Below are 26,659 nucleotides of genomic sequence, written 5' to 3' on the forward strand. Positions count from 1 at the left end.
ATTCTGTCTTAAACCTTATTCCCTTTGTTGGAGAAAACAGTGCTCTAATTGTATTGTGGTTCTTGGCTCACATGAATTTAACTAGATAAACATTTAAAACTCTCCCGAGTCTGTGGTTATTTAAAGAAGGTTTGATTCTATGTCAATTTTTACCTACAACAGTTAACTAAAACGTTCATTGACCAGAGGAAAGTACATTCGGTCAGAAAGGTTTGGTAAGAAATAATAAGATAAATTCATCTTACAGGTATTAGTACAACAAATTAACCCCAGCGGTATCTACTAACCTATGTGAATGTGTGTGTTTGTTTATGGGCCCAGGTGAGTATATGGTAATTGAGTACCTGAGGTTGGTAACCCGCTGGATCACTGGCCATGCTCCTTCTACGACCGGTTTTGGTGCAATTACGAGCCAGGAAGCTGGGTGCTGACTATGAGCTCAGACAACTCCTTATTTTAAAAACCTATCATGGCAGCACACTGGATCAGCACTCCAGCATGAGCCTCCCTAAGCATTCTAGTCTCTTTAGTCTTCTTGCCATTATTTCACAGTTTACTAATGTTGAAGCGAGGAGAGGTGCTTTTCAAGGGTACTCTTCTGTGCAGGGGGATGAACCTGTAGACCTGCGATATTCCTACATGTCTGTGAAGAAGAAGTTCCTAAAAAGTAGACATGCTTCTGCAGGAGAATGCTCCTGCAGGGTGCCCATGTCTGTGTGGGAGGATGTCCTTGTAGGGTGGCCAGGTCAGTGAAGTAGGATGTTCTTGTAGGGTGATCAGATCTTTGCCAGACAATGTTCCTGTACAGGGTGCCCATATCAGTGCAAGAGTATGATCCTGCAGGTTGGCCATGTCTGTACAGAATAAGGTTCCCACAGGATGTACCAATCAGTGTGGAAAAATACTCCCGTGGGTTTGCCATGTCTATTTATGAGGATGGACCGGCAGAGTGACCATGTGTTTGCACAACAATATTCCCGCACAATAGACCCTTCTGTGCAAGAGGCTGTTTCTGCAGGCTGACAATGATAGCTCAGAACAATTTTCATGCTCTGTAGTACAAACTTGTCTGGCCAGGGGGATATTCTTGCAAGGAAGGAGGAGAACAGAAGTATGTTCCATTTTCTCCAGGGAAAAGGATCCTTCAGGCAAAGAGTTGCCACTGGGGAACACGAGTTCTGTCCTGGAAGACTCCCCTCACTTTCTGGTTTCTCGGGCTGCTGAAATTGTCATTCGGTGACGTTTTGTAGAGGGCTAGTGGTAGAATGTCATGAAGGCGCGTTAGTGTGAGAAGGGGAAGCACAGATTTATGTAAACAATCAGCCATTCATTTCTGTTTGTAGTTTTATATAGGGTGATCCAAGCCACAGGGGGCGTCAGGGCGCTGTACAGGAATGAGTGAACACCTGAGGGATGCAAGTGACCTGGTTAACACAAGAAAGAAAGCCTCAAAGTAGTAGTCATGGTAACACGCTTTAGGAAACCCTGACGCCCATGGTGACGAAAAGGATCAGTGGGTAGCGAGAGGATTTCCCTGCTGGGGCTGTGGGTGTGGGCGAGGGACAGCTTTATCCCATAAATAGGAGCGTCCACGAGAACCTATTAAGGAAATTGGAAATGAGGATTTAAGACTCCAACAAGGAACGGAAACTGACAGCTTCAATTACAGTGTGGTCCAGACGCTGGGAGTCACCCTTTAAGGCGCTGTCTAGAGGGGGATGGGAGGCAGGATCTGGGTGCCCTGGGATTGTAGGAGATGCTGATGGGAGAGAGGCAGTAAATCCCAGGATCGCGGACTGTTGGTCAGATATGGCGATATGTTGCTCCGCTTTTTATCGTGGCCCAAAAGAATTGGGTGATGTCACTGGGTTGAATGACTGAACAGGGCAATGGGACTAAAGGGACCTTCATCACAAGAAGATCAGATGCTTTGACGGATTTTAAGGATTTTGTTTTGATCATTACCTGCCCCGAATGCTCAGTAGGATGTGTGAGGCTACTTCTTCTAACATACATCATGTAGGTGCATTCCATCGAACCAGAAGAATCATTTTCACACGTGTTTCTTAGCTTTAATAGCCTTACATCATAGTTAAATGTAGTCACTGGCTCAATAGCCCATTTACAGAAATCCTATTGCATTATAATTATTGTAATAGCTGACGTTGCAATACATTTCGTCACACGTTGCTTCGATGCAACTCCTTGTCGTCCATGATATACACGTGGAACATTTCCTCATGCTGTGCTTCATTGTAACTCCCGGTATATAGGTATCTTCAGGAGGTGCCCTTCAGAAGAGTGCAGCAGTGCTAGTTTGAATGCAGCTTCATATTCCCAGCATAGCGCCTCAATTACCTACTCACTAACAGCCTTTTCTGCAAGGGAACGAATAGTCCTTCAGTCTTCAGGGACGTGCCCCGCATCTTTCAACATGTAGAGGGTGAGATGAGAGAGTATTGGTGGGTTCTGGGGCGGGGTGATCCGGTTTCCCCACCAGGCAGAAGTCGTAGTAGGTTTACTTCATTGTTTTGGAATTGACTTGTGCAGTTGTTTCGGAATGATTGACAGGTTATAATCACCCAGGCATTGGTTTGCTGCAGCTTGTTGTGGCGCTTCTGTGGCTTTCCTTGCCGGTTGCTGGATGAGTTCCACCTGCGGACGTGTGATTGTTCGGGATCTGGAGAGGTGTGTCATGGGCCCTCGTGCCATGATTCGCTGTGTATAGACATCAATCAGCGACAGCAGGTGCTGCCCCTGGCTTCCCCTGTGGTCTCACCTGGCACGAGCCTCGCTATTCGTGGTCTCAGTTGTGGTGAAGGATGTGGGAACAGGAAGCAAAAGGGGACCCAGAATCCCTGTTTTGCATTCTAAAATTTACATTCCTTGCCCTTCCAGTATGCCCACCAGGCAGTGCTTAATTTGTAAAATATTAAGTGCCAGGGCTCTGATCAGGAGGCCACTGCAGCTTGCACCACCCATTGCTCCTGTCATCGCTGCCAGAACAACTACTAAGCATCTCTCTCGCATGAAAGTGCGACAGTTCAGTTTATTCCAAGTCCCCAAAGGTAAAGGAATGGTTGGGAAGGCAGGTATTAGCACTATTTTAATGTATATTGTGTTACTAAACAACCGTGTTTTGCTAATCTCTAAATTAGATGAGCAGCGCCACGATGTGGCGGACTGTCCTAAATAGAGTGTTGACAATTAGGTGCCGGTGCCTGTGCCGAGCACCGGAAATCAACTAAATGCCGGTGCTTAGCACCGGAAAGCCCTGGCTCAAATTAAGCACTGCCACCAGGAAACAGTAGTCTCTTGAGTAGGGTGATCAACTGGCATGGGTGCAAATTCAGGACGGTGAGTGTAAAAATTCAGGACATAGGGTCAAAATTCAGGACAGAAATTCAGGACAGAAGGTCAAAATTCAGGACAAAAATTCAGGGCAAAAGGTACGTTTTACACACACATCAGAGGAGACCAGGCAAGATGCAGATACAATACTCTGTTTGTAACCAAGCACCTTATGTCATATATACAAATGCCATGAAGTTGTACAGGTCTTTTCATGGGCTGAAATTGGCATTAGCATCATACCATGTGTTTCTCCATCAAAGGGTGTGGGTAAAGACAGAGGAAGAGAGAACAAGAATAACTTCCTATTTACAGGGTTTATTTTTGCCGAACTGAGTTGTAAACAGTTTATCAGACTTGGAAGGATGAATAGCTGAGCGAGCCCTGACAGGATTCAGACCTGTGTGCTGTAGGATATACAGAAGTCAGCAACAGGCAAGATGAGTCATCTTGCAGTTTACAGTGCTATTGCACACTTTTGCATGCTATTTCCTTAAGTAGAAAATATATACTTAGAGGACCATAGTCTCTTTGCCAAACTCCTAGATGGCTATCCCATGGCTTGCCATACAGCAGTTGAAAATAAGTCACACATCAGCTGGTATTTAGCAGTTCGATCTCTGTACCTTTTTATTTCTCAAGTTTGCTGTATGCTTCTCTCTTTCACAGCTTGCTCTGTCCTATTCTCTTGGTCTTTCAATAGATTTTCAAATTCATGAATTCTGCCTACTAACTGTACCTCACAAAAACAAAATATTGTGTCATCAGGAAGCTCCAAGGATTGCAGCAATTAACACTTATCAAGCAGCCTTTCACACATTTGCATTTCTTTGGGGAAGCAGACAACCTGGGCTTATTTCTTTTCAGCCGTCTGCCCCTCCCTCCAGAATGCAGCACAGGAGACTCCCTTGCCCGGAAGCTGCAAAAACTAAATTGTGTAAATAAACTGTTGTATTTTAACTGAGAGGCTGAATTTACGGACAAATGCTGTCCGTCAAGACATTCATCACGGACAATGGACTTAAGGGCTAATTATGGATGGTTGGTCACCCTACTCTTGAGGGGCTAAGTAAGATACAAAGGGTCATCTCTCTAATGCCATCGTAGATCCACGCCCTGAGGTACACAAAAAAGTGATTGGTGGAATCTCAGCCTCTGCTAATCACTTGGTGTGATGTGATGAGAAGTCACTGCCCTTATCAACGGCATTTCGTTCACTCGACCGGCAACCTTTGTTTGACTCATTCAGCCCATGATACAAGAATTACACTGGAGCTAACCGAACCCCGGGGTTTGAATGGAAAAGTGTAGGAAGCTGGCTCTGTATATACCATACCAAAAAGAGGTATAGTGTGAACAGAGTCCAGTGAGTCCCTAAAGGTAGGCAGAGGTTAAAGCAGATAATACCTTACTCTGAAGTTAGTGGTAGCTGGGCTGAGAAGTTAGGCTTTTCAGAGGGTAGTGTTTTGTACACACTCAGGCAAGAAATTATGTCACACACTCAAAGACTGAATCCAGACCAATTGGTTGTATAAATAGTTTCTTTGTTGCTTTATTTCTAGAACCAAGAATCACTTAGTGCAGGTAAGTTTTACAGTTTGTAAAACTGGCAACAGTTTTCAAGAATGCAGTATGGTTTTGAAAATGCAGTAAATGTCAATCAAATACAGTGTTAGACTTTACAAGGAGAAAGATAAGCAATGCAATGTAGTGATACAGTTCAGTGTATTCTTAAGGAGGAAAACAAGGTTAGTGACTTACAGACAAGTACTCAGTTTTATGATTCAGTCTCGGGCTTGTAGCACTTACACTGGGCAGGGGTCAGGTAGGTTAATAGAGTGCAACCTCAGGAGCACAGGGGCAGCTGGGTACAGAGGTCAAAGTAGAGGTCGGCCCCAAACGTAGTGCTATGGAGAAAGGGGGGGGGGGTATTCTGAAAAGCACTGGTCACAGGTAGGTACCTGCGGTTTCTGGGTCAGGGACCAGGTATAAAAGGTAGGCACAAAGGGGGCTACAAGTAGGCACCAAAAGCGCACCTCTAGCAGCACACTGATGGCACGGTGCAAAGTAGGCATCGGGTTCCCAATCCAAAGCAATAGAGGTCGCCAGTTGAGAAGAAAGCCTGCAGGCTCGGCACAGGAGGCTTGGAGAAGGGATCCAGCGACTGGAAGGCGAAGTTGGAGTATTTCTGGACATAAGGACACTGTTGGTTGGGCACCCCAAGGCCAAGGGGCTGCGGGTGCAGGGGTGTCCTTTCGTGACAGGTTTTCTCTTCAGGTCCGGTCGCGGTGACCCTTCAAGATGAGGCTGCAGGCTTCGCAATGGAGGTTTGAGGAGGTCATCTATCTCTGGATCCCAGGTACGGATCGCTGAGGGAACCTTGATGTTGTGTTGGGCCACACGGACTCCGGTCGGGTGCGTCAGGTGCAGAGTGGTGCAGACACACGGTACCGTCCGGATCCGGTGTCTGAGCTGGAGTTAGTTGTTGGACAAATCCAGTGTCCATGGGAGATCGGAGTTTTTCTTGAAAGCAGAGCAGGTCTCCGGGGTTCTTGGAAGCTTCTGGCTGCAGGACATGCTGGGTTCAGCTTGCAGGGGTTCCGAAGCAGTAGACAGGCCGGTAGGACTGGGGCCGAAGCAGTTGTCTTCCTCTTCTCTGCAGCATGGCTCTTCGGTCCATCTTCTTCTTGTCTTGACAAATCTAAGGAGAAATGTTCAGGGGTGCCCCATAATACTAGATTTAGGGGCGTTACAGGGACGTGCAGATTGGGACCAATGAGTCCCTTCCCTGGGGTGTATACACCCCCTCATATGCCACCCTCCAGCGGGAGGGGGGCATATGCCTCGTCCTGATTGGGGAGTCCTCTCAGCTTCAAGATGGAGGGTATTGAGATGTGTTCTTTACCTCGCCTTCCCCACCTGAGGAGTTTGTTTGGCAAAGGTGGGAATGCCGCCCTTTTTCACTGGGTTTTCCTGCCAATTCTCACCCCCAAAGTGGAGATCAGAACCAATGGGAGCCAGTTGCTGATAGCAGCAGAGGCTGAGGGTAGCTAATAAAGGTAGCAAGACTTTGAAGCTTCCCCTCATGGACCCTGCTCATCCTGGGGGAGAAGGCATGACCCTCTGCCCAGGATGTGCTTTGTTTCAGGACCCAGAGAGTGGAGGCTCTCCACCGTTTTTCAGGAGGCATCTCTAAGATGCTCTCTGTGTGCATTTTACATTAAATCCCAAACTGGGATTGGTGTGGGTTTAATGTGCTGAGAAAACAAACTTCTCAGTATTCAGTAAAGCCATCATGGAGCTGTGGAGTTCGTGCCGACACACTCCCAGCCTGCGTACTCAAAATGGCTTCACTGCACTTACAATGTCTCTGAATGGCACAGACACTGTAGGGGCATAGTGCTCATGCAGCTATGCTCTCACCTGTGGTATGGTGCACCCTGCCTTTAGGGCTGTAAGGTCTGTTAGAGGGGTGACTTACCCATGCCATGCCACAGGCAGTGTTGGTGGACATGGCACACAAGAGTGTGTGTCGTGTCACCACTTCAGTTTGGTCTGCACCTAAACATGTAGCCTGCAATGGCAGTGTATGTGCTAGGTGAGGGGTCTCTGAGGGTGGCACAATACATGCTGCAACCTTCAGAGGCCCTCCCTGGCCACAAGACCCTTCATTCCAAGGGCGCCTTTTACAAGGGACTTGCAAGTGGCCCAGAGTTTAGTGGAGACAAAGGTACAGTTTTGGGAAGAACACAAGCCATGGGAGCCTGATTGGCAGGGACCCTGGGCACACTCAGTTAAGTTGGCATCCTGTATCTGGCTAAAGGTTAGGGGGCAACCATGCAAAAAGGGCACTTTCCTGCAAAAAGTGTTTGGGCAGAGTCTGCACGAGAAAACAGTGACCAGCACAGCAGGCCCAGTTACTGACTTCTCTTCCGGTATGCCGACCTCACCAGCCCATGTGCAGAATGGTTCATTTAATGGGCAAGCATTGGCAAAGCCACCTATGCAAGAGCTATTGCCTTTGTCAATATGTTTTAGCAATGTTGTACAACAGCTTGGCTGCTGTTCAGCGTGGCTAACAGTTAGTGCCGTAAAGGACAGGGGCATGGAGTAGAGTGTCGTAAAGTAGAGTGGAGTGTTATAGCTTGGCGTAGAGTTGTGGGGTGGTGTAGAGTAGAGTGGAGTGGAGTGAAGAGGAGTGGCATGGAGGCGCATAGAGTGGAGTGACGATTGCCATAGAGTGGAGTGGAGCGTTGTGGAGGGAGTAGAGTGTCGCAGAGTGGAAGGGAAAAGAGTGGAGTAGACTGTTGTAGAGTTGAGTGGCGTAGAGTGGAGTAGAGTATCAGAGTGGAGTAGAGTGTTGTGGCGTGGCATAGAGTGTAATGGAGGGGTGTAGATTGGAGTGGCGTAGAGGGTGTTGCATTTAGTGGAGTGGAGTGTTGTAGAGTAGAGTGGCATAGAGCAGAATAGATTGTCATAGAGTGGAATGGCATAGAATGGAGTAGTGGAGTAGAGTCGATCAGTGTGTCATAGAATAGAGTGGAATAAAGTGGTATAGAGTGGCATAGAGCGCCGTAGAATGGAGTAGTATAGTATAGTGGCATAGAGTGATGTATAGTGTTGTAGAGTGGAGAGGCATAGAGTTAATTGGTTTTGAGTAAAATGTTGTGGAGTGCATTGGCGTAGAGTCCAGTGGCATAGAATAGAGTGGTGCACAGTAGATTGCAGTGGCGTAGAGTGCAGTGGCGTAAAGTAGATTGTTTCAGAGTAGAGCGTAGTGACTCAGGGATGAGTGGAGTGGCCCAGGGTAGAGTGCAGAGGTGTAGAGTAGAGTGGCGTAGAGTGCCTGTGGTGTAGAGAGCAGTGGTGTGGAGTGCAGTGGTGTAGAATATATTAGAGTGGTGTGGAGTGATGCAGAGTGTAGTGGCGTAGAGTGCATTGGCGTAGAGTGCAATAGAGAGGCGTAGAGTTGAGTGTTGCAAACTTGAGTGCAGTGGCGAAGAGTGCATTGGTGCAGAGTAGAGTTGTGCAGAAAGCAATGACATAGAGTAAAGGGGTGCAGAGTAGAACAGAGGGGCGTAGAGTGCAGTGACGTAGAGCCCAATGGTGTAGCGTGCAGCGGCAGAGAGTGCAGTCTCGTAGAGTAGGTTGTTGTAGAGTACAGTAGGGCTGAGGAGAGTGGTGCAGAGTAGAGTGGTGCAGAGAGGCGTGGCATTGAGCCCAGTGGTGCAAAGTAGAATAGAGTGGCAGAGAGTGCAGTGATGTATAGAGCGTAATGAAGTGGAGTGGTGTAGTGTGCAGTGGCATAGAGTGTTGCAGAGTAAATTATAGTGGCGCATAGTGGCGTAGAGTGCATTGGTTTTGAGCAAAGTGGTCTAGAGTGTAGTGACATAGAGTTGCGCAGAGTAGAGTGGAGTAGAGTGGTATAGAGCTCAGTGGCTTAGAGTGCAGAGTTCCAAAGTGGAGTGTTATAGAGTGAAGCGGTATAGAGCGGCATAGGGTGGTCCAGAGTAAAGTGACATAGAGTGCAATGGTGTAGAATAGAATGGTGTAGAGTAGAGTGTTGCAGAGTAGAGTACAGTGGCATACAGTGCAGTAGTGCAGAGAAGAATGGCGTAGAAAGCAGTGGCATAGAGTGTATTGGTTTCAAGTAAACTGGTTCAGAGTGCATTGGCGTTGCATGCAGTGGTGTAGAGTGCAGCAGCATAGAATAGAGTGGTGAAGAGTGGTGCAGGGCAGATTGCAGTAGTGTCGAGTGGAGTGGTGTAGAGTGGAATAAAGTGGCTTAGAGTGCAGTCGCATAGAGTGCAGTGTCGTAGAGTGCAATGGTGCAGAGTAGATTAGAGCGGCTTATAGTAGATTGGCATAGAGTGCAGAGTAGAGTGGCGTATTGTGCATTGTTATAGAGTGCAGTTGAGTGACGTAGAATAGAGTGGTGCAGTGTAGAGTGTAGTGGCATAGAGTGCAGTGGGGCTGAGAAGAGTGGCGGAGAGTTCAGTGGCGGAGAGTGCAGAGTTGCAGAGTAGAGTGTTGTAAAGTGCAGTGGTGTAGAGTACAGTGGCATAGAGTGGTCCAGAGTAAGAGTGCTATGGTGTAGAGTAGAGTGGCACAGAGTGCAGTGCATAGAGTAGAGTGTTGTAGAGTAGAGTATAATATTGTACACTGTAGTGGTGCAAAGTAGATTGGCATAGAGTGCAGCGGCATAGAGTGTATTGGTTTTGACTAAGCTGGTTTCAAGTACATTGGTTTTGAGTGCAGTGGTCAAGAGTGCAGCGGTGTAGAAACGAAAACTGTATAGTGGAGTGGCACTGGGTAGATTGCAGTGGCGTAGAGTGGAATTGAGTGGCGTAGAATGCAGTAGCGTAGAATGCAGTGGTGTAGAGTGGAGTGCAGTGTCGTAGAGTGCAGTGGTGCAGAGCAGATTAGAGCGGCTTGGAGTGAATTGGCATAGAGTGCAGTGGCGTAGAGTGGAGTGATGCAGAGTAGAGTGGCGTAGAGTGGAGCGATGCAGAGTAGCGTGGCGTACAGTACATTGGTGTAGAGAGCAGTAGAGTGGCAAAGAGTGCAGTGGTGCAGAGAAGAGAGGCATAGAGTTCAGTGGCGTTGAGTTCAGTGTTGAAGAGTAGAGTGGAGTGGTGCAGAGCAGGGTGAAGTGGCATAGAATGAAGTGATGCAGAGTGGAGTGGGGCAGAGTAGAGTGCAGTGGTATAGAGTAGAGTGGTGTAAAAGTTCAGTGGGAGAGAGTGCAGTGCTGCAGAGTAGATTGTTGTAGAGTGCAGTGGCGTATAGTAGAGTGACATAGAGTGCATTGGCATGGAATGCAGTGGCATAGAGTGGTACAGAGGCGTAAAGAGCAGTGGCGTAGAGTCCAGTGGTGCAGAGTAGAATACAGTGGCATAGAATACAATGGCGTAGAGTACAGGGGCGCAAAATGCAGTGGCGTAAAGTGTTGCAGTGTGGAATATAGTGGCGTAGAGTGCAGTGGTGCAGAGTGCCTTAGTTTTAAGTAAACTGGTGTAGAGTGCATTGGCATAGAATGCAGTGGAGCAGAATAGACTGGTGCAGAGTAGATAATTTCAGAGTAAAGTGGAGGGATGCCTCTCTAAGATTCCCTCTGTGTGCATTTTACATTAAATCCCAAACTGGGATTGGTGTGGGTTTAATGTGCTGAGAAACAAACTTCTCAGTCTTCAGTAAAGCCATCATGGAGCTGTGGAGTTCGTGCCGACACACTCCCAGCCTGCGTACTCAAAATGGCTTCACTGCACTTACAATGTCTCTGAATGGCACAGACACTGTAGGGGCATAGTGCTCTGCAGCTATGCTCTCACCTGTGATATGGTGCACCCTGCCTTTAGGGCTGTAAGGTCTGTTAGAGGGGTGACTTACCCATGCCATGCCATAGGCAGTGTTGGTGGACATGGTACACAAGGGTATGTGTCATGTCACCACTTCAGTTTGGTCTGCACCCACACATGTAGCCTGCAATGGCAGTGTATGCGTTAGGTGAGGGGTCTCTGAGGGTGGCACAATACATGCTGCAACCTTCAGAGGCCCTCCCTGGCCACAAGACTCTTCATACCAAGGACGCCTTTTACAAGGGACTTGCAAGTGGCCCAGAGTTTTGTGGAGACAAAGGTACAGTTTTGGTAAGAACACAAGCCATGGGAACCTGATTGGCTGGGACCCTGGGCACACTCAGTCAAGTTGGCATCCTGTATCTGGCAAAAAGTTAGGGGGCAACCATGCAAAAAGGGCACTTTCCTGCAAAAAGTGTTTGGGCAGAGTCTGCACGAGAAAACAGTGACCAGCACAGCAGGCCCAGTTACTGACTTCTCTTCCGGTATGCCGACCCCACTAGCCCATGTGCAGAATGGTTCATTTAATGGGTAAGCATTGGCAAAGCCACCTATGCAAGAGCTATTGCCTTTGTCAATATGTTTTAGCAATGTTGTACACCAGCTTGGCTGCTGTTCAGCGCGGCTAACAGTTAGTGCCGTAAAGGACAGTGGCATGGAGTAGAGTGTCGTATAATAGAGTGGAGTGTTATAGCTTGGCGTAGAGTTGTGGGATGGTGTAGAGTGGAGTGGAGTGAAGAGGAGTGGCATGGAGGGGCATAGAGTGGAGTGACGATTGGCATAGAGTGGAGTGGAGCGTTGTGGAGGGAGTAGAGTGTCGCAGAGTTGAAGGGAAAAGAGTGGAGTAGACTGTTGTAGAGTTGAGTGGCGTAGAGTGGAGTAGAGTATCAGAGTGGAGTAGAGTGTCGTGGCGTGGCAAAGAGTGTCATGGAGTGGTGTAGAGTGGAGTGGCGTAGAGGGTGCTGCATTTAGTGGAGTGGAGTGTTGCAGAGTAGAGTGGCATAGAGCATAATAGATTGTCATAGAGTGGAGTGGCATAGAATGGAGTAGTGGAGTAGAGGCGAGCAGTGTGTCCTATAATAGAGTGGAATAAAGTGGTACAGAGTGGCAGAGAACGCCGTAGAATGGAGTAGTATTGTATAGTGGCATAGAGTGGTGTATAGTGTTGTAGAGTGGAGAGGCATAGAGTTAATTGGTTTTGAGTAAAATGTTGTGGAGTGCATTGGCGTAGAGTCCAGTGGCATAGAGTAGAGTGGTGCAGAGTAGATTGCAGTGGCATAGAGTGCAGTGGCGTAAAATAGATTGTTTCAGAGTAGAGCGGAGTGACTCAGGGTTGAGTGGAGTGGCCCAGGGTAGAGTGCAGAGGTGTAGAGTAGAGTGGCGTAGAGTGCCTGTAGTGTAGAGAGCAGTGGTGTGGAGTGCAGTGCAGTGGTGTAGAATATATTAGAGTGGTGTGGAGTGATGCAGAGTGTAGTGGCATAGAGTGCATTGGCGTAGAGTGCAATAGAGAGGCGTAGAGTTGAGTGGTGCAGACTAGAGTGCAGTGGCGAAGAGTGCATTGGTGCAGAGTAGAGTGGTGCAGAAAGCAATGACATAGAGTAAAGTGGTGCAGAGTAGAACAGAGGGGCGTAGAGTGCAGTGACGTAGAGCCCAATGGTGTAGCGTGCAGCGGCAGAGAGTGCAGTCTCGTAGAGTAGGTTGTTGTAGAGTACAGTGGGGCTGAGGAGAGTGGTGCAGAGTAGAGTGGTGCAGAGAGCCGTGGCATCGAGCACATTGGTGCAAAGTAGAATAGAGTGGCAGAGAGTGCAGTGATGTATAGAGCATAATTGTGTGGAGTGGTGCAGTGTGCAGTGGCATAGAGTGTTGCAGAGTAAATTATAGTGGCACATAGTGGCATAGAGTGCATTGGTTTTGAGTAAAGTGGTCTAGAGTGTAGTGACATAGAGTTGCGCAGAGTAGAGTGGTATAGAGCTCAGTGGCTTAGAGTGCAGAGTTCCAAAGTGGAGTGTTATAGAGTGAAGCGGTATAGAGCGGCATAGGGTGGTCCACAGTAAAGTGACATAGAGTGCAATGGTGTAGAATAGAATGGTGTAGAGTAGAGTGTTGCAGAGTAGAGTACAATGGCATACAGTGCAGTAGTGCAGAGAAGAATGGAGTTGAAAGCAGTGGCGTAGAGTCTATTGGTTTCAAGTAAACTGGTTCAGAGCGCATTGGCGTTGCATGCAGTGGTGTAGAGTGCAGCAGCATAGAATAGAGTGGTGAAGAGTGGCGCAGGGCAGATTGCAGTAGTGTCGAGTGGAGTGGTGTAGAGTGGAATAAAGTGGCTTAGAGTGCAGTTGTATAGAGTGCAATGTCGTAGAGTGCAATGGTGCAGAGTAGATTAGAGCGGCTTATAGTAGATTGGCATAGAGTGCAGAGTAGAGTGGCGTATTGTGCACTGTTATAGAGTGCAGTTGAGTGACGTAGAATAGAGTGGTGCAGTGTAGAGTGTAGTGGCATAGAGTGCAGTGGGGCTGAGAAGAGTGGCGGAGAGTTCAGTGGCGGGAGTGCAGTGTTGTAGAGTGCAGTGGCATAGAGTGGTCCAGTGTAAGAGTGCAATGGTGTAGAGTAGAGTGGCACAGAGTGCAGTGCATAGAGTAGAGTGTTGTAGAGTAGAGTATAGTGTTGTACACTGTAGTGGTGCAAAGTAGATTGGCATAGAGTGCAGCGGCATAGAGTGCATTGGTTTTGACTAAGCTGGTTTCAAGTACATTGGTTTTGAGTGCAGTGGTGTAGAGTGCAGCTGTGTAGAAACGAAAACTGTAGAGTGGAGTGGCAAAGGGTAGATTGCAGTGGCATAGAGTGGAATTGAGTGGCGTAGAATGCAGTAGTGTAGAATGCAGTGGTGTAGAGTGGAGTGCAGTGTCATCGAGTGCAGTGGTGCAGAGTAGATTAGAGTGGCTTGGAGTAGATTGGCATAGAGTGCAGTGGCATAGAGTGGAGTGATGCAGAGTAGAGTGGCGTAGAGTGGAGCGATGCAGAGTAGCGTGGCGTACAGTGCATTGGCGTAGAGAGCAGTAGAGTGGCAAAGAGTGCAGTGGTGCAGAGAAGAGAGGCATAGAGTTCAGTGGCGTAGAGTTCAGTGTTGAAGAGTAGAGTGGAGTGGTGCAGAGCAGAGTGAAGTGGCATAGAATGGAGTGATGCAGAGTGGAGTGGGGCAGAGTAGAGTGCAGTGGTATAGAGTAGAGTGGTGTAAAAGTTCAGTGGGAGAGAGTGCAGTGCTGCAGAGTAGATTGTTGTAGAGTGCAGTGGCGTATAGTAGAGTGACGTAGAGTGCATTGGCATGGAGTGCAGTGGCATAGAGTGGTACAGAGGCGTAAAGAGCAGTGGCGTAGAGTCCAGTGGTGCAGAGTAGAATACAGTGGCATAGAATACAATGGCGTAGAGTACAGGGGCGCAAAATGCAGTGGCGTACAGTGTTGCAGTGTGGAATATAGTGGCGTAGAGTGCAGTGGTGCAGAGTGCCTTAGTTTCGAGTAAACTGGTGTAGAGTGTATTGGCATAGAATGCAGTGGAGCAGAATGGACTGGTGCAGAGTAGATAATTTCAGAGTAGAGTGGAGTGATGCACGGTAGAGTAGAGTGGTGTAGAGTAGGGTGGCATAGAGTCCAGATTACATTAGAGAGGCATTAAAAAGGATTGGCATAGAGTGCACTAGCATATAGTGGAGTGGTTCAAAGTAGAGTGCAGGGGCCTAGAGTGCAGTGTTGCAGATTGGAGTGGCATAGCGTGGGTGGTGCAGAGTGGATTGGTGTAGAGTCCAGTGGTACATAGTAGATTAGTGTAGGCTACAGTGCATTGGCACAGAGTAGAGTGGTGTAGAGTAGAGAGGCGTAGGGTTGAGTGGTGCAGAGGCAGAGTAGAGTGCCGCGACACAGGATGGAGTGGCTTGGAGTCGGGTGGCACAGTGTGCAGTCTTGCAGAGTTGACTACAGTGGTGGGAGTGCTGCAGATTAGAGTGGAGTAGGGTAAAGTGAAGTATGCATGGTGTGATAGAGTACTGCCATTACAGACAACACATCATCAATTGAAATAACCATTATATTTGCACAGACATACAGTTTTACTGCTAAAAGTATATAGCGCACAAACGATAATGTGTGGGAATTTATTTATTTCCATCACACTTCAGAATTATCAAAAAATGTGCTTCAATTGTGCTTTTTTAATTCTAACATATTCTGAAATAACTGCACAGTTCATTTACAGATATTGAAATGTTGTTGTGTGCTTGAAAATAAATGACATCCTACAGTTTTCTTTAAGCACACCCCCAGTAGCCAACATGATTGTCACATAAATCCTCTCACTTTGAAGTCAGAGAAAGAAAAGTAAACACCAAGCACCAAGCTCCCTGACATCTGACCTCAGTCTTTGAATGCACTGCAAATGTGACAAGATAAGAACAAGATTTCAAGGCCTGTTTACAGAAATTGAGCACTGGTGGAAGAATACAGTAAATAGAGTTTCGGCAATGGAAGGAACGATCTCAAGCTGGACAGCCTAAAACAAATAGAGCCAGCAAATAGAAAGCAAGCGAATGTGCGTTACAAATCACAAAGCCAACTGTAAGCAATGGGCAGAATGCATTTCCAGAGAAGCGTTATAAATGTCCGCATGATGTTTGGTTGGGAGGGAGGAAGGGAGGGAGAGAGAGGGAGAGAGAGGGAGAGAGAGAGAGAGACCCCAAATGTACTAAGTTCCTGGTAAGCATGCTTGCACTACATGATAAGAGCATCATGTGATCAGACTATCCAGTTGTGATGTAAGCGCATGTACTTTGGTGGCAGTGGGTCACAATAAATTTAGTAGGTGCAGCATGATGCTGATTACATTTTAGTCTATTTCCTTAGGCATGCGTGTTTCTGATCACTCACTCTGCTTCTCACTGTCTTCCATGATACTTCATCTCTATATCCCGCTAGTTTTCAGGACTGCCCTTCATTCTTACTTAGTACAACTGGATTTTACACAGTTAATTCCTTAGCTGGCTGTTCACTGCGTCTTAGATGAGGAGGACTGAGAGAAATGTTGGTCAACTAAATGCTCTCCCAAACTGTAACAATAGAAATTAAGTATACTGTTCCCTAAGGGAGCCTAGATAGTATATTAAGTATCCAGATCCTAGTGGTCACTGGAAGCGTTCGCTTAGTGGAGCACAAGCCCTCACGCACCCTAGGGTAGAATGCTTCTTCATCGGGCCGTGCTCCTCGTTGGGCCTGCACTGCAATCACTCCAAACCAATCTTCTTAGATAGTTCTGTTTGTGTCCTTCAACATTGGAGGCATTCAAGTTGCAAGTTTGCAACCTGATTGGTGATAAAAAGACCTCAAGGGGCCCATTGGGCATTGCAATTCTGGCCCAAATTGGAGCAGGGCGCGATGATGAAGCATGCCACCCTAGGGTGGGTGACTAAGCGAACGCTTCCAGTGGCCACTAGGATCTGGATACTTAATATACTATTTAGGATCCCTTACGGAACGGTATACTTTATTTATATTGTCGCTTTCCACTGTGGACATCATCTCTGCTTCCTTCTCAGCCTTCCTTATTTGAGAGTGTGTTTATACAAGGGCAGTAAAGCTGCAAGTGCTTTGCCAAGAGCGACCTGTGGTGTGTGTGTGTGATAACGGAGACAATTTAGGGTGTACCTGGGAGTTTGCTGTGTGTTGCGGAGGGGTGAGCGGCTGACGAGTCAATGTAGCAGCACTTGTCCATGCTGTATTCTGAGCAGTAGATGAGTTAATGACTGGGGTGGTGAGTGAGTAGAATCTAGCGCTTCTTTTCTCAGGGGTATAGATGGATCGTGTGAAAGGGGTGGGTGACTGACACCGAAGGCATCCGCACGCACGAAGTGTACATTAAGGAGACTGTGTTCGGAGGGAGGCCCTTGTACTGAAGCATAACCTCAACTGGGGTAGCAACTACCTGAAGGGCTCAGCTGTGTCCATCATTTATAAAGGGTTGTTGCACCAGGACAAAGGGCAGCGAGGAGGGGGGTGTCGTCCCCACTGAATCGGATGAGCTGTGGTCTCCTTTGAGTACTTTTGGCTCTGAGCACACTGAGGTCTCTCCTTTAGACTCGATTGAGTATGAGTGCAAGTGTCGGTGGTTTCTTAAGAAGCTTGGACTTGAGTAGGCATAATATTTGATTTAGCGTATGTGATGATTTGGCATGTGTTAATATGTTCTTTTTAAGCCTTGTTTTTTTGCCATGATACATTTTCTGTCTCTTCCTAACTCGGGAGAGAGAGTACACCCTGTTGAATTGGAGGTTCCATTAGGATTGTGACCGTGTTTGTATATGTCCAATCACACCTCCGCACTCACAACTATTCATTGCAGTTGCTTTGAAAGGTGAAAGACAGGTAGTGTGGTTCCATGGGTGTTGCCATCTCCTAAGTCAGTATGGAAGCCCATGTTCCCATGTATGGCATGGGAGGGAGGGCATCTGTCACCATCCAGTTATTACTACTGACAGCACTATCTGGTAGAACATGCATGCAACCTGTAGACGCTGACTCGACACTCACCACAACGTAAATGACAAACTCCAGCTCTTGTTTGGTCTCATAATCGAGCGGCCGGGCCAGCACCACCTTCCCGCTGTTTGGCATGTCAATCCGGAAGTACTTGGCGTCAGCCTGCAATGCAAACACATTTTCACTTATGTACACACATCCACAAATGTCACTGCTGATCTGAAGGAACTAGCAAAAACACACCATCAGCGCAGCTGCCTGTCAATTTCCAGTGCCCGTGTTGAGCATCTAAGGACAGACACATGTAAAGGACGTGCTTTAACTCCCCATTAACAGACACCGAGAGGCCTACTCTGGCTGGCCTTGCAATGTATTGGGAAGAGTGAAGGACATACTAAAATCCCCAAATGCAATGTGCTGTGGCATGGTAAGTGACTGCCTCTAATCCCACGCTGACTGACATTGTGACACAGTGGAGGACATGACCCAGCTGCCCGCTGACTTGTACTGGGCAGAGAAAAATGCCCTAGCAGTCATTGAATTCCATAGGGGTGCAATGAGGGCTTGGACTCTGAATTAAAATTCACCTGGTAACCCGAGGGACATGCTGAATTGTGAGCGACATGCTCCAGCTGCCATTGAGATGCATGTGGCACAGAGGGGATTACGTTTAGTTTAAAGCAGAGATATAAAGAATGACCAAAGACAGTGATACTAAGGATTTATTTGCTGAAAGCTCAAGTAATAACTGGCCTTATCCCTTTCACCTCTTTCTTGATATACATGCCCCAACACACACACAGGTACGAGTGTGAGAGGATTACAGAGGTGGTACCAGCGATGCTGTAGTTCTGCACAATTGAAGACAATGAGACGCAAAGTTGAATGTACATTTAAAACATGCATTAGCAATGCCAATAGGTCTGGAATATAAATGAATGCATCTCTTCAGTCATTGGTTGGTTTAATCACTACATAATTCATTATACATGCACTCTATCACACATCTTTGCACACATGCATCCACTCATCCATCCACTAAGCCCTGCATTCACCTACTTACGCAAACAAATAACACGCTCAAACTCAACATCATATGCACGAAGAGCTAAAAGAATGAAAGTGGAAAAGAAAGCATGGTGCTGCCTAAACATGGCAGGGATATGCTTGCAGAGACTGATAAAATTAAACATAGCAGTGGTTGGCCGTCTTGCCTTGATATTGTACATAGTGTATCATTGTTTTAAAGTTTCAGAATGCCACGTTTGGAATCAATGTATTGGCCTTCTTGGAATGGTAAAACCATAATACATTGTGAACAATACTACCTCATTCCATTAAGATAGCCTGGTTTGGACACACTAGCCCCATGGAATGGGGAGCATACCAGATGAAATGAGCAGCGTGAAAGCAGCCCTTTACCACTGCCTGGGGCTGTAATATGCTCTAAGATTAAAATAAAAAGAGAAGGAAAGTAATGAAAGGGGACCTAGAAAAAGGAGAAAATGAAAAACTTAAGGAATGGCCCACCAGCCCTGGCACTGATGCGCACAAATTTTTAAGGGTGCGTATGTGTTCAGACAAATGCATCACTTACAGGACACTCAGTCAGTGGGAGAAGTGGGTTGACTAATTGAGCCCTAATATATGCTGTCATGGATGAAAGAAGAGGGACTATACATTGCACAGACCAGTGGCAGAAGAGGCTGACCTAATTCCCTTCTATATACGTATATATATGTGTTGGTAGGTACGTTTGTAATTAATTTTTTTCTTTGCAAGATCCTGGCAGATGACGTAGTCTGTCAGGCATTCCTCAGGGATTCTAGCAAAAAAATACAGTTTAAATCTTCTACCCCTAGGGTTTTTTAAAAACCCGTGTCCAGAAAGTTAATATCTGAAATTCCATGTAACAATATACCTGCCTTCAGGTTTTAGAACTGTGTAAAAATAATACACCATTAAAAGCCTATTGCCTTTAACACGCAGCTCTCACAATAAGTAATTCAAGTCTAGTGACTCTGCATAACTTATTAATTATAAAAAGATGAAAACCATAGGATCTAACAGAGCATTTCCCAAGAACCAATAATACCTATAGCCATTAATATTGGTTTGACACCATAACTAGCATAGACCTACTGAAGTGTATACAAGCTGGCAACCATCATGCATACAGTTATAAAATTCCAAATACCTTCAAAATTACACTTGTCAAAACAATATACAAACCGTCTTAAAGAGGCCAAATAAAGATTATCACATGTGAAAATCATCTATCCTTAGGGTTTATCGGAGCTGGTGACCAACACCAAAATCTTGCCTACTACATTAGTCCGTGCGATTTCTTGTAGCAAAAACCCCATCGACAGCCTGTAACATTTTGGCACAACAATCTACTTTTATATTCCTATAAGCTTAAGCAAATGCTTTTCACACTAAATCGGTCAGACCTACAGCCTTTGTCATAAAGTTTCATACTTAATAGATCAGACCTATGACATCATACATAACTTTTCACTCTTGAACCAAACAGGTCTGTAGCCACTATCATTGACTTGTCACCAAGGCCGAACTGGGAACCGAAACCGGCCCTAGAAAAGAGCATGGGGGGGGAGGGGGTGCAAGTGGAAAGCTTTGTGCCGCTTTTGTTGCTGGGGGCTGATATTGCAGCTATGCTGCAAAACTGGCCCCCAGTAACAAAAATGCCCCCCAGGGGTCTAAAACTTGCCCTTGCCTGGCGGCCCACCGGGAAAATGCCAGGAATACGTTCATAAACTTACAAATGTACACAAAATTACAGTTGGCAAAGCAAAATACCATATCTCCTAAAGATTATCACAGTGCAAATATTCTTTCCCCATGGTTTGTGAAAAGGTATAACCAAATACAATCCCTAGCCTACTAATCTGTGGGATTTCATGTATCAAAGTGCCTCTCTGCAGGCATTAATAGAGTAAAAAACAATCCACTCTTAAATGCCTATATCTTTCTAGACTAAGGGCCATAACTACCCTCGAGCAGCACCTAAACATTTTGTGTTTTAATCATGACAGAGGGATCTCACCTATTAAAACTGACCTACCCTTGATACCCTCTAGTCATTTTTAACTCACGTCTCACCACTCATTGAGCACTGACCCGCACACACCATACGGCTTGATCAACAAAAGATCTCCGATAAAGTGACCCTTCGGAGGACCCGTAGGGTATTGCAGCACCGGCCTGATGAGGAGCACCGCCGAATGATGAAGCATGACATCCATCGGGGTGTGTGAGATTTGACACCATAACTAGCATAGACCTACTGAAGTGTATACAAGCTGGCAACCATCATGCATACAGTAATAAAATTCCAAATACCTGCAAAATTACACCTGTCAAAACAATATACAAACCGTCTTAAAGAGGCCAAATGATGAAGCATGACATCCATCGTGGTGTGTGAGGGCATCAAGTAAAAGTCTCCACAACTTTTTCCCACCTTCCTCTATAAACGACTCACCCCCCACACTCACTTTCTTAGGAACAGTGATACTCCTTAGTAAACTATCTACCTCTCAGGAGCACGAGCCACTGGACCTATATCGAACTCCCCGTCCCCCCTCCTTTCTTTTCAAGTTTGTATGTGTAAGCCCATTAAAGTCACACCTGTTGGCTTTGACATTTTTTTTGTAACTTTCATTATTAATACGCAATCATGTTCACTACACAAACACTGTTCTCAAAGCTGCAGTGAATTTAACAGGGCACCCAGACATTAGAAGAATCGTAAATATGTTGCATCTCTTTTTAATATTTTAGTCTTCAATCATTAAAATACATACATATTATGATATGTACGATACTGTTCTGCAAGAGCTGTTTAATAATTGGAAATGTGCTGCATCATTGTTGAAAAATGTACCTTTCTTTGTTGTAAAATGTATTTTTTTGCCACATAACGATCATAATACATAATAATACATTGTCTGATCATTTTAGTCCCCCTGCGTGTAATCGATCTCCCTGGACCTCTGAGCTCGTTCAGCCACTCCCCCACCCAAAAACCTATAGAACCTAGGTGACATTCGGAAAGTGGTATTTATGCACCTAGGCATATTATGTGGGAGTGAAAGGTAAATCATGGATGTTATATGAGAGGAGAAGGAGTCAGGGATGTTTGTGAAAAGGAATGTTCTTAGGGCAGCATATGAGAGGGAAATGGAGATTAAGGGCTGTACGAGAGGGAAATGGCTGTTAGGTATCATGCTGGAGGAGATGAGAAATTCAACTTTGTGTGAGAGGGAAAGACATAAATAAAGAGGTGAATGGAAATTTAGCTTCGTCTGATAGGAAAAGGGGCATAAGAGAATGTGTGCAAGAGAAAGAGATTTTAGGGAACTTGTGAAAGAAAAATGGGCGTTAGGCATTGTGGGAGACTTAAAAAGGTTAGGGAATAGGGATTACTTGAGAAGACGAGAACAAGAACTGGGAGGGCCAAAAAAAGTGTGATAAGCAAACGGATGTTCAAGACTGGGTGAGAAAGAAATGGGTGTTATAAATCAGGCGAGTGACAGAGACTTTAGGCATTGTGTGACATGAAAGTAGATATTAGGATCAGGGGAGAGAGGAAGTGGAGGCATTGAAAGAGTTGAAAAGGAAAGGGGTGAAACTGTTGTGCAAAAGGTAAGAAGATGTTTGATGTGTGAGAGGCAATGGAATGTTAGGCAGTTGTGTAGATACCTTGTATAACACAGTATTGATTTTAGAAAGCAGCACATTTTGTTGATTGGGCTGTCAAACACAGAGGTGCTGGTAAATTCCATCTGACCCCTTTCTTCTCCCAAAAAGTTATACCACATTGTTGAGATTAGTTTTCTGATAGCACACACGAGTGTATTTGATTTAAGATGACAATTATGTGGGTTCACCACATTCAAAAAGAGTTCCAAATGGCAATCATAGATTTCACTTTTAGGGTGGAGTGAGTATCCGAGAGGTCTTTGTAATAAATTGCATTGTGTTTTCTGTAGATTAGAATTACCGAGGTAAGGGCCAGATGTACAAAGGTTTTATGGCTGTTGCTATCTTCCAATTCACTAAATCCGAGGGTTTGCAGCCAGTAAAAACTTTTCCTAATGTACTGAACCGGACTAGTGATACGGAAAATGTTTCTGAATCTCTAAATGTGGTTAGAAATGATTACCAATATGCAGTTTGGAAGTGGCGTGTTTGGAAGTTCCTCACTAATTCCAAATCTGTATCCTATTTGCCAATAGTTTGCAATCGTAATTCCAGTTACCAATTATCAACTCCAAAGTTGTGGTGGTAACTGATGCGCAAAGGGGAAGGGTTCACCTTTGGACCTCTTTCCCTTTGGGAATCATGGTGGCAGCTTCAAGGGGAGAACCCCATGCACTGCACTTGTAAGTGTAAATAACTATTTAAACTCTCTGGCTCACTTTGTTCATGCTCAGGTTGGAAGGCCCTCTTGATGATGAAAGGAGGATTTCTGTTCGGTCAGATATTGGGTTTGTGCTGATATTTAAAGCTGATGTACAGCATTCAGTGAGACTTTTATATCCTCAATCTGTCTTTCCTCGGTCAAGGGGACGCCACTCCTGACCTGCATCTGCAAAGTCAAAACAACCTCTAGCAAAGCCAGTAGGCCAGTGCGCTGTTGCTCGACATTTAGTATACGGGTTTCCAAAGTGCTACCTACCAGACCTCGCTGGCCTAGCGCTTGCGTTCATGCACGCGCGCAGCCGCAAATCACAGCTGCGCGCGCACCACTCGCGTGCTTGACACATAGCGCGTCCCGTCCTCGCGATCGCGATCACTTTCGCTGTGATCGTGATTACTTTCGCTTTCACGGCCGCGCGGCTGTTACTTTTACGGCCGCGTGGCCAATGCTTGTTCGTTTTGCTGCAAAGCAAGCACTCGTGCAGCTCCATGTTTGTAGTACACTTGTTGCAGACGTTTGTGTGGTAAGGTTCCTTCCGTCGACAACCTTGCCAGACCAGAGGGGTGAGAAGCGGGCTCAGCTCGTTCTTGGAAAGGAACCAATATATGTAATGTACTTCCGCCCGAGTACAAGACAGACCTGTACATATTATGGGTTCTTCTTAATCCAGATCCCCTCCCAGATGCATTAGATTTTTGCTTTCCATTAATGCAAACACCGATCACGAAAATTTCATAACAAAACATCCCTTCGCGTCACAGCATATCTCAATAAAAACGTACTCAAAAGCATAATGCAAGTTGCCGAACATGAATTAGCATCCGGATAGTGTGCCAGAACACGTGCGTGCCCCTGTGAGTTGCGTTGTTCCTCGGGTTGGTTCTTCGCTTCCGGTGTTGTCCTTGTCAACACTCACTTCCCGCTGCTGTTACCATTTCTATCGCTAATGGAGGATTCCACCGGGCTTCTGTCAGTCTGTCTATGCTTGTGCTGTGTTTCATCGAGGTACTGCTGAACTGGCTTCAGCACGGCACTCTCTATCAGCCTTTTACTGAGGCTCACCAGCTCTGCATCGTCAGGCTCTCTCCCATTCTTTTCACCTACGTATCACGATAAACAAAATGGGTCAGTGGTAGGACATAACCATGTAGATCTGACACACAAACGGACATATAACTCAACTCTAAAGGGACACAACTAACAAAGAATGTCTACCAATGAGACATCACAGGCACAGACGCTTTGTGTGATGCCGCACATATGTTGGCATTGATTACTTATGCGCAAGATCAATAAACAAGCATCTGCAATGCAATAGGTCTCGCATCTGCAAGAGTTTGAGCTATTGGCATTGTAAATTACAATGCCTTTTGTTTAAGTGTTTTGAAAACCTGTAAGCGGCGCGTAAACACGCACTTTGTACTTATAGTCGTGCCGTGACAGAAGCCCGGTGGAATCCTCCATTAGCGATAGAAATGGTAACAGCAGCGGGAAGTGAGGGTTTCCAAGGACAACACCGGAAGCGAAGAACCAACCCGAGGAACAACGCAACTCACAGGGGCACGCACGTGTTCTGGCACACTATCCGGATGCTAATTCATGTTCGGCAACTTGCATTGTGCTTTTGAGTACGTTTTTATTGAGATATGCTGTGACGCGAAGGGATGTTTTGTTATGAAATTTTCGTGATCGGTGTGTTTGCATTAATGGAAAGCAAAAATCTAATGCATCTGGGAGGGGATCTGGAGTAAGAAGAACCCATAAAATGTACAGGTCTGTCTTGTACTTGGGCGGAAGTACATTAAATGTATTGGTTCCTTTCCAAGAACGAGCTGAGCCCACTTCTCACCCCTCTGATCTGGCAAGGTTGTCGACAGAAGGAACCTTACCACACAAACGTCTGCAACAAGTGTACTACAAACACGGAGCTGCACGAGTGCTTGCTTTGCAGCAAACCGAACAAGCATTGGCCGCGCGGCCATATAAGAAAGCGAAAGTAATCGCGATCGCGATCACAGCAAAAGTGATCGCAATCGCGAGGACGGGACGCGCTGTGTGTCAAGCACGCGAGTGGTGCGCGCGCAGCAGTGATTGGCGGCTGCGCGCGTGCACGCTCGCGTGAACGCAAGCGCTAGGCCAGCGAGGTCTGGTAGGTAGCACTTTGGAAACCCGTATACTAAATGTCGAGCAACAGCGCATGCGCTGTTCTAGGCTCGGCCTAAAAACAAAAACAATGGGTAAAGTTGCTTTCCAGGTGGCCACTGATATGTCTCCGAGACTGTCACAACCAGACAAATGTGCTGTCCTGCAGGTTTCGACCTAACGACTTCTGGTCCCTTTGTCAATAGGCATGTACACATAGTTGCCCTGTCAGATAGAATTTATCTGCTATGTCTAAAATGGCACACGCGTCAGTGCTAGACGATGTCCAGCAGTCCAGACATTTAAATGAAAGCTCACATTTCAAATAAAAATAAGCCGAACTCATCCAAGTGACCTACATTGCACTGTGGAATATTTGAACTTGTCAGTGTTTCTCTTTGACAGCTCACTGGACATCTCCAGGCCATTGAACCCAGACCTCGGTGTTCCCAACATTGCATGTACTACATTGTAATACGAAAAGATACAGATATCAGTGCAAAGGAAACTACAAGTTTTACGGCAAATACTAATGTGGACACAGCTCACATCTTAGCAAGAAGTTGACATGGGGCACATATTTCTTACTTTGCAAGTTCACATATAGTTTGAAACCTACAGTCTCTCAATATTTGAATGTGTTGTGCCAGCCTTTCTCAACTGCACTTCGATCATTCATCTCTTACACTCACTAAACCTATACTAGCTGCTGCAGGGTCCATCATTCAAGTTCTACCGATCCTACCCAACACTATGATTCAAATATCACCCCTCAGTGCTTTCCCATTAACTATAGCCCCCCATTTAGGTCTTCCATCAAGGTTATTCACAGCTGAGCTGTAAATTGAACACCAGGGCATGCACCAATGCCATAACAGCTATGGTGGCAGTGATTGCATCCCTACCGTCACATTAGTCACAAGACTTGTGTGGTGCGCTGGTAAGTTCCAGCCCAGAAACCAAAATTCCAAGACACACTGGCTCAATACAGCCTGTCCAACAACCCAGTCATCATTGTAAGTGGCAATATATCAACATTTGTGGCACCAATTCCCAACAGTCTTGCTGCCCATTAGGTTTGTAATGATTTCCAGAAGAGAGACTAGACATGCAGAACTCCCTTCTCAAATGACTTTGGCCTCTTAGTGGACGAGGAAGGATCAGAAATAATATTGTGTTGGCACAGACTCACCATTGTGTTGTCAAGAACGTACATGAGCGTGTCACCGTCTTTGTCCTCTGCTTGAGCTGTGAACACCACAGAATCCAATTCAGCCAGCTGTTGACAAGAGAGTACAGCCACTTTTAGAAAATAGAAGGGGAACATCCTGAACATGACATCAAACGAATGCTGTCAGTCGAAATTAGTGGTGTTGCCACTGTTTAGCATAAAGATTTACCCCCCACACCCAACTGTAAGCAACTCTTTAGTGGTTGGTTTTTCTTCTTTAGTTAGAATAGATATATACATCCCTTTCCAATACCTGGATAGAGCTGATGCAGCTCAGCATGGTGTAAAAAACCTTTCTCTCATAGCTTCGTAATTTATAACCCCCTTGACTAACTTATCGCTACAAAATAATGGCTACTCGCCTGTCACACGTGAATGAGCAGCTACGTTGTCACAAGCACTGCAAAGTGTACCATCAGGTCAGTCATAAACATGCAATTTTTCACAGTTGTGAGACGGAACCACGCATGCTATTACCACACATGCTGGTTCAATGTGGTCTTAACCACGTATGTATGCCTTTATCGCGCATGCCCTTACAATGAAATATGCATCGTTAAGACATGTATGGCAAAGACATGTGGGTGGTTAAAAATTACTACCCCTGCCC

At 46.1% G+C, this 26,659-nt stretch overlaps 1 protein-coding gene across 2 annotated transcripts in view; it reads right to left on the reverse strand.

Moving 5' to 3' along the window:
* The window catches only part of LOC146855791 (protocadherin-15-like), a 261,208-nt gene that overhangs the window by 76,487 nt on the left and 158,062 nt on the right, over positions 1 to 26,659 (reverse strand). For both annotated transcript variants that reach the window (XM_085653702.1, XM_085653701.1), the window contains exons 6-7: positions 26,011 to 26,097; positions 17,282 to 17,392 (exon numbers count right to left, since the gene is read on the reverse strand). In XM_085653702.1, the coding sequence (XP_085509828.1) occupies positions 17,282 to 17,392; positions 26,011 to 26,097 (198 nt within the window). The remainder of the gene's footprint in view (positions 1 to 17,281; positions 17,393 to 26,010; positions 26,098 to 26,659) is intronic.

Source organism: Triturus cristatus, chromosome 4_1 (genome assembly GCF_964204655.1).
Source record: "Triturus cristatus chromosome 4_1, aTriCri1.1, whole genome shotgun sequence".
Lineage (NCBI taxonomy): Eukaryota > Metazoa > Chordata > Amphibia > Caudata > Salamandridae > Triturus > Triturus cristatus.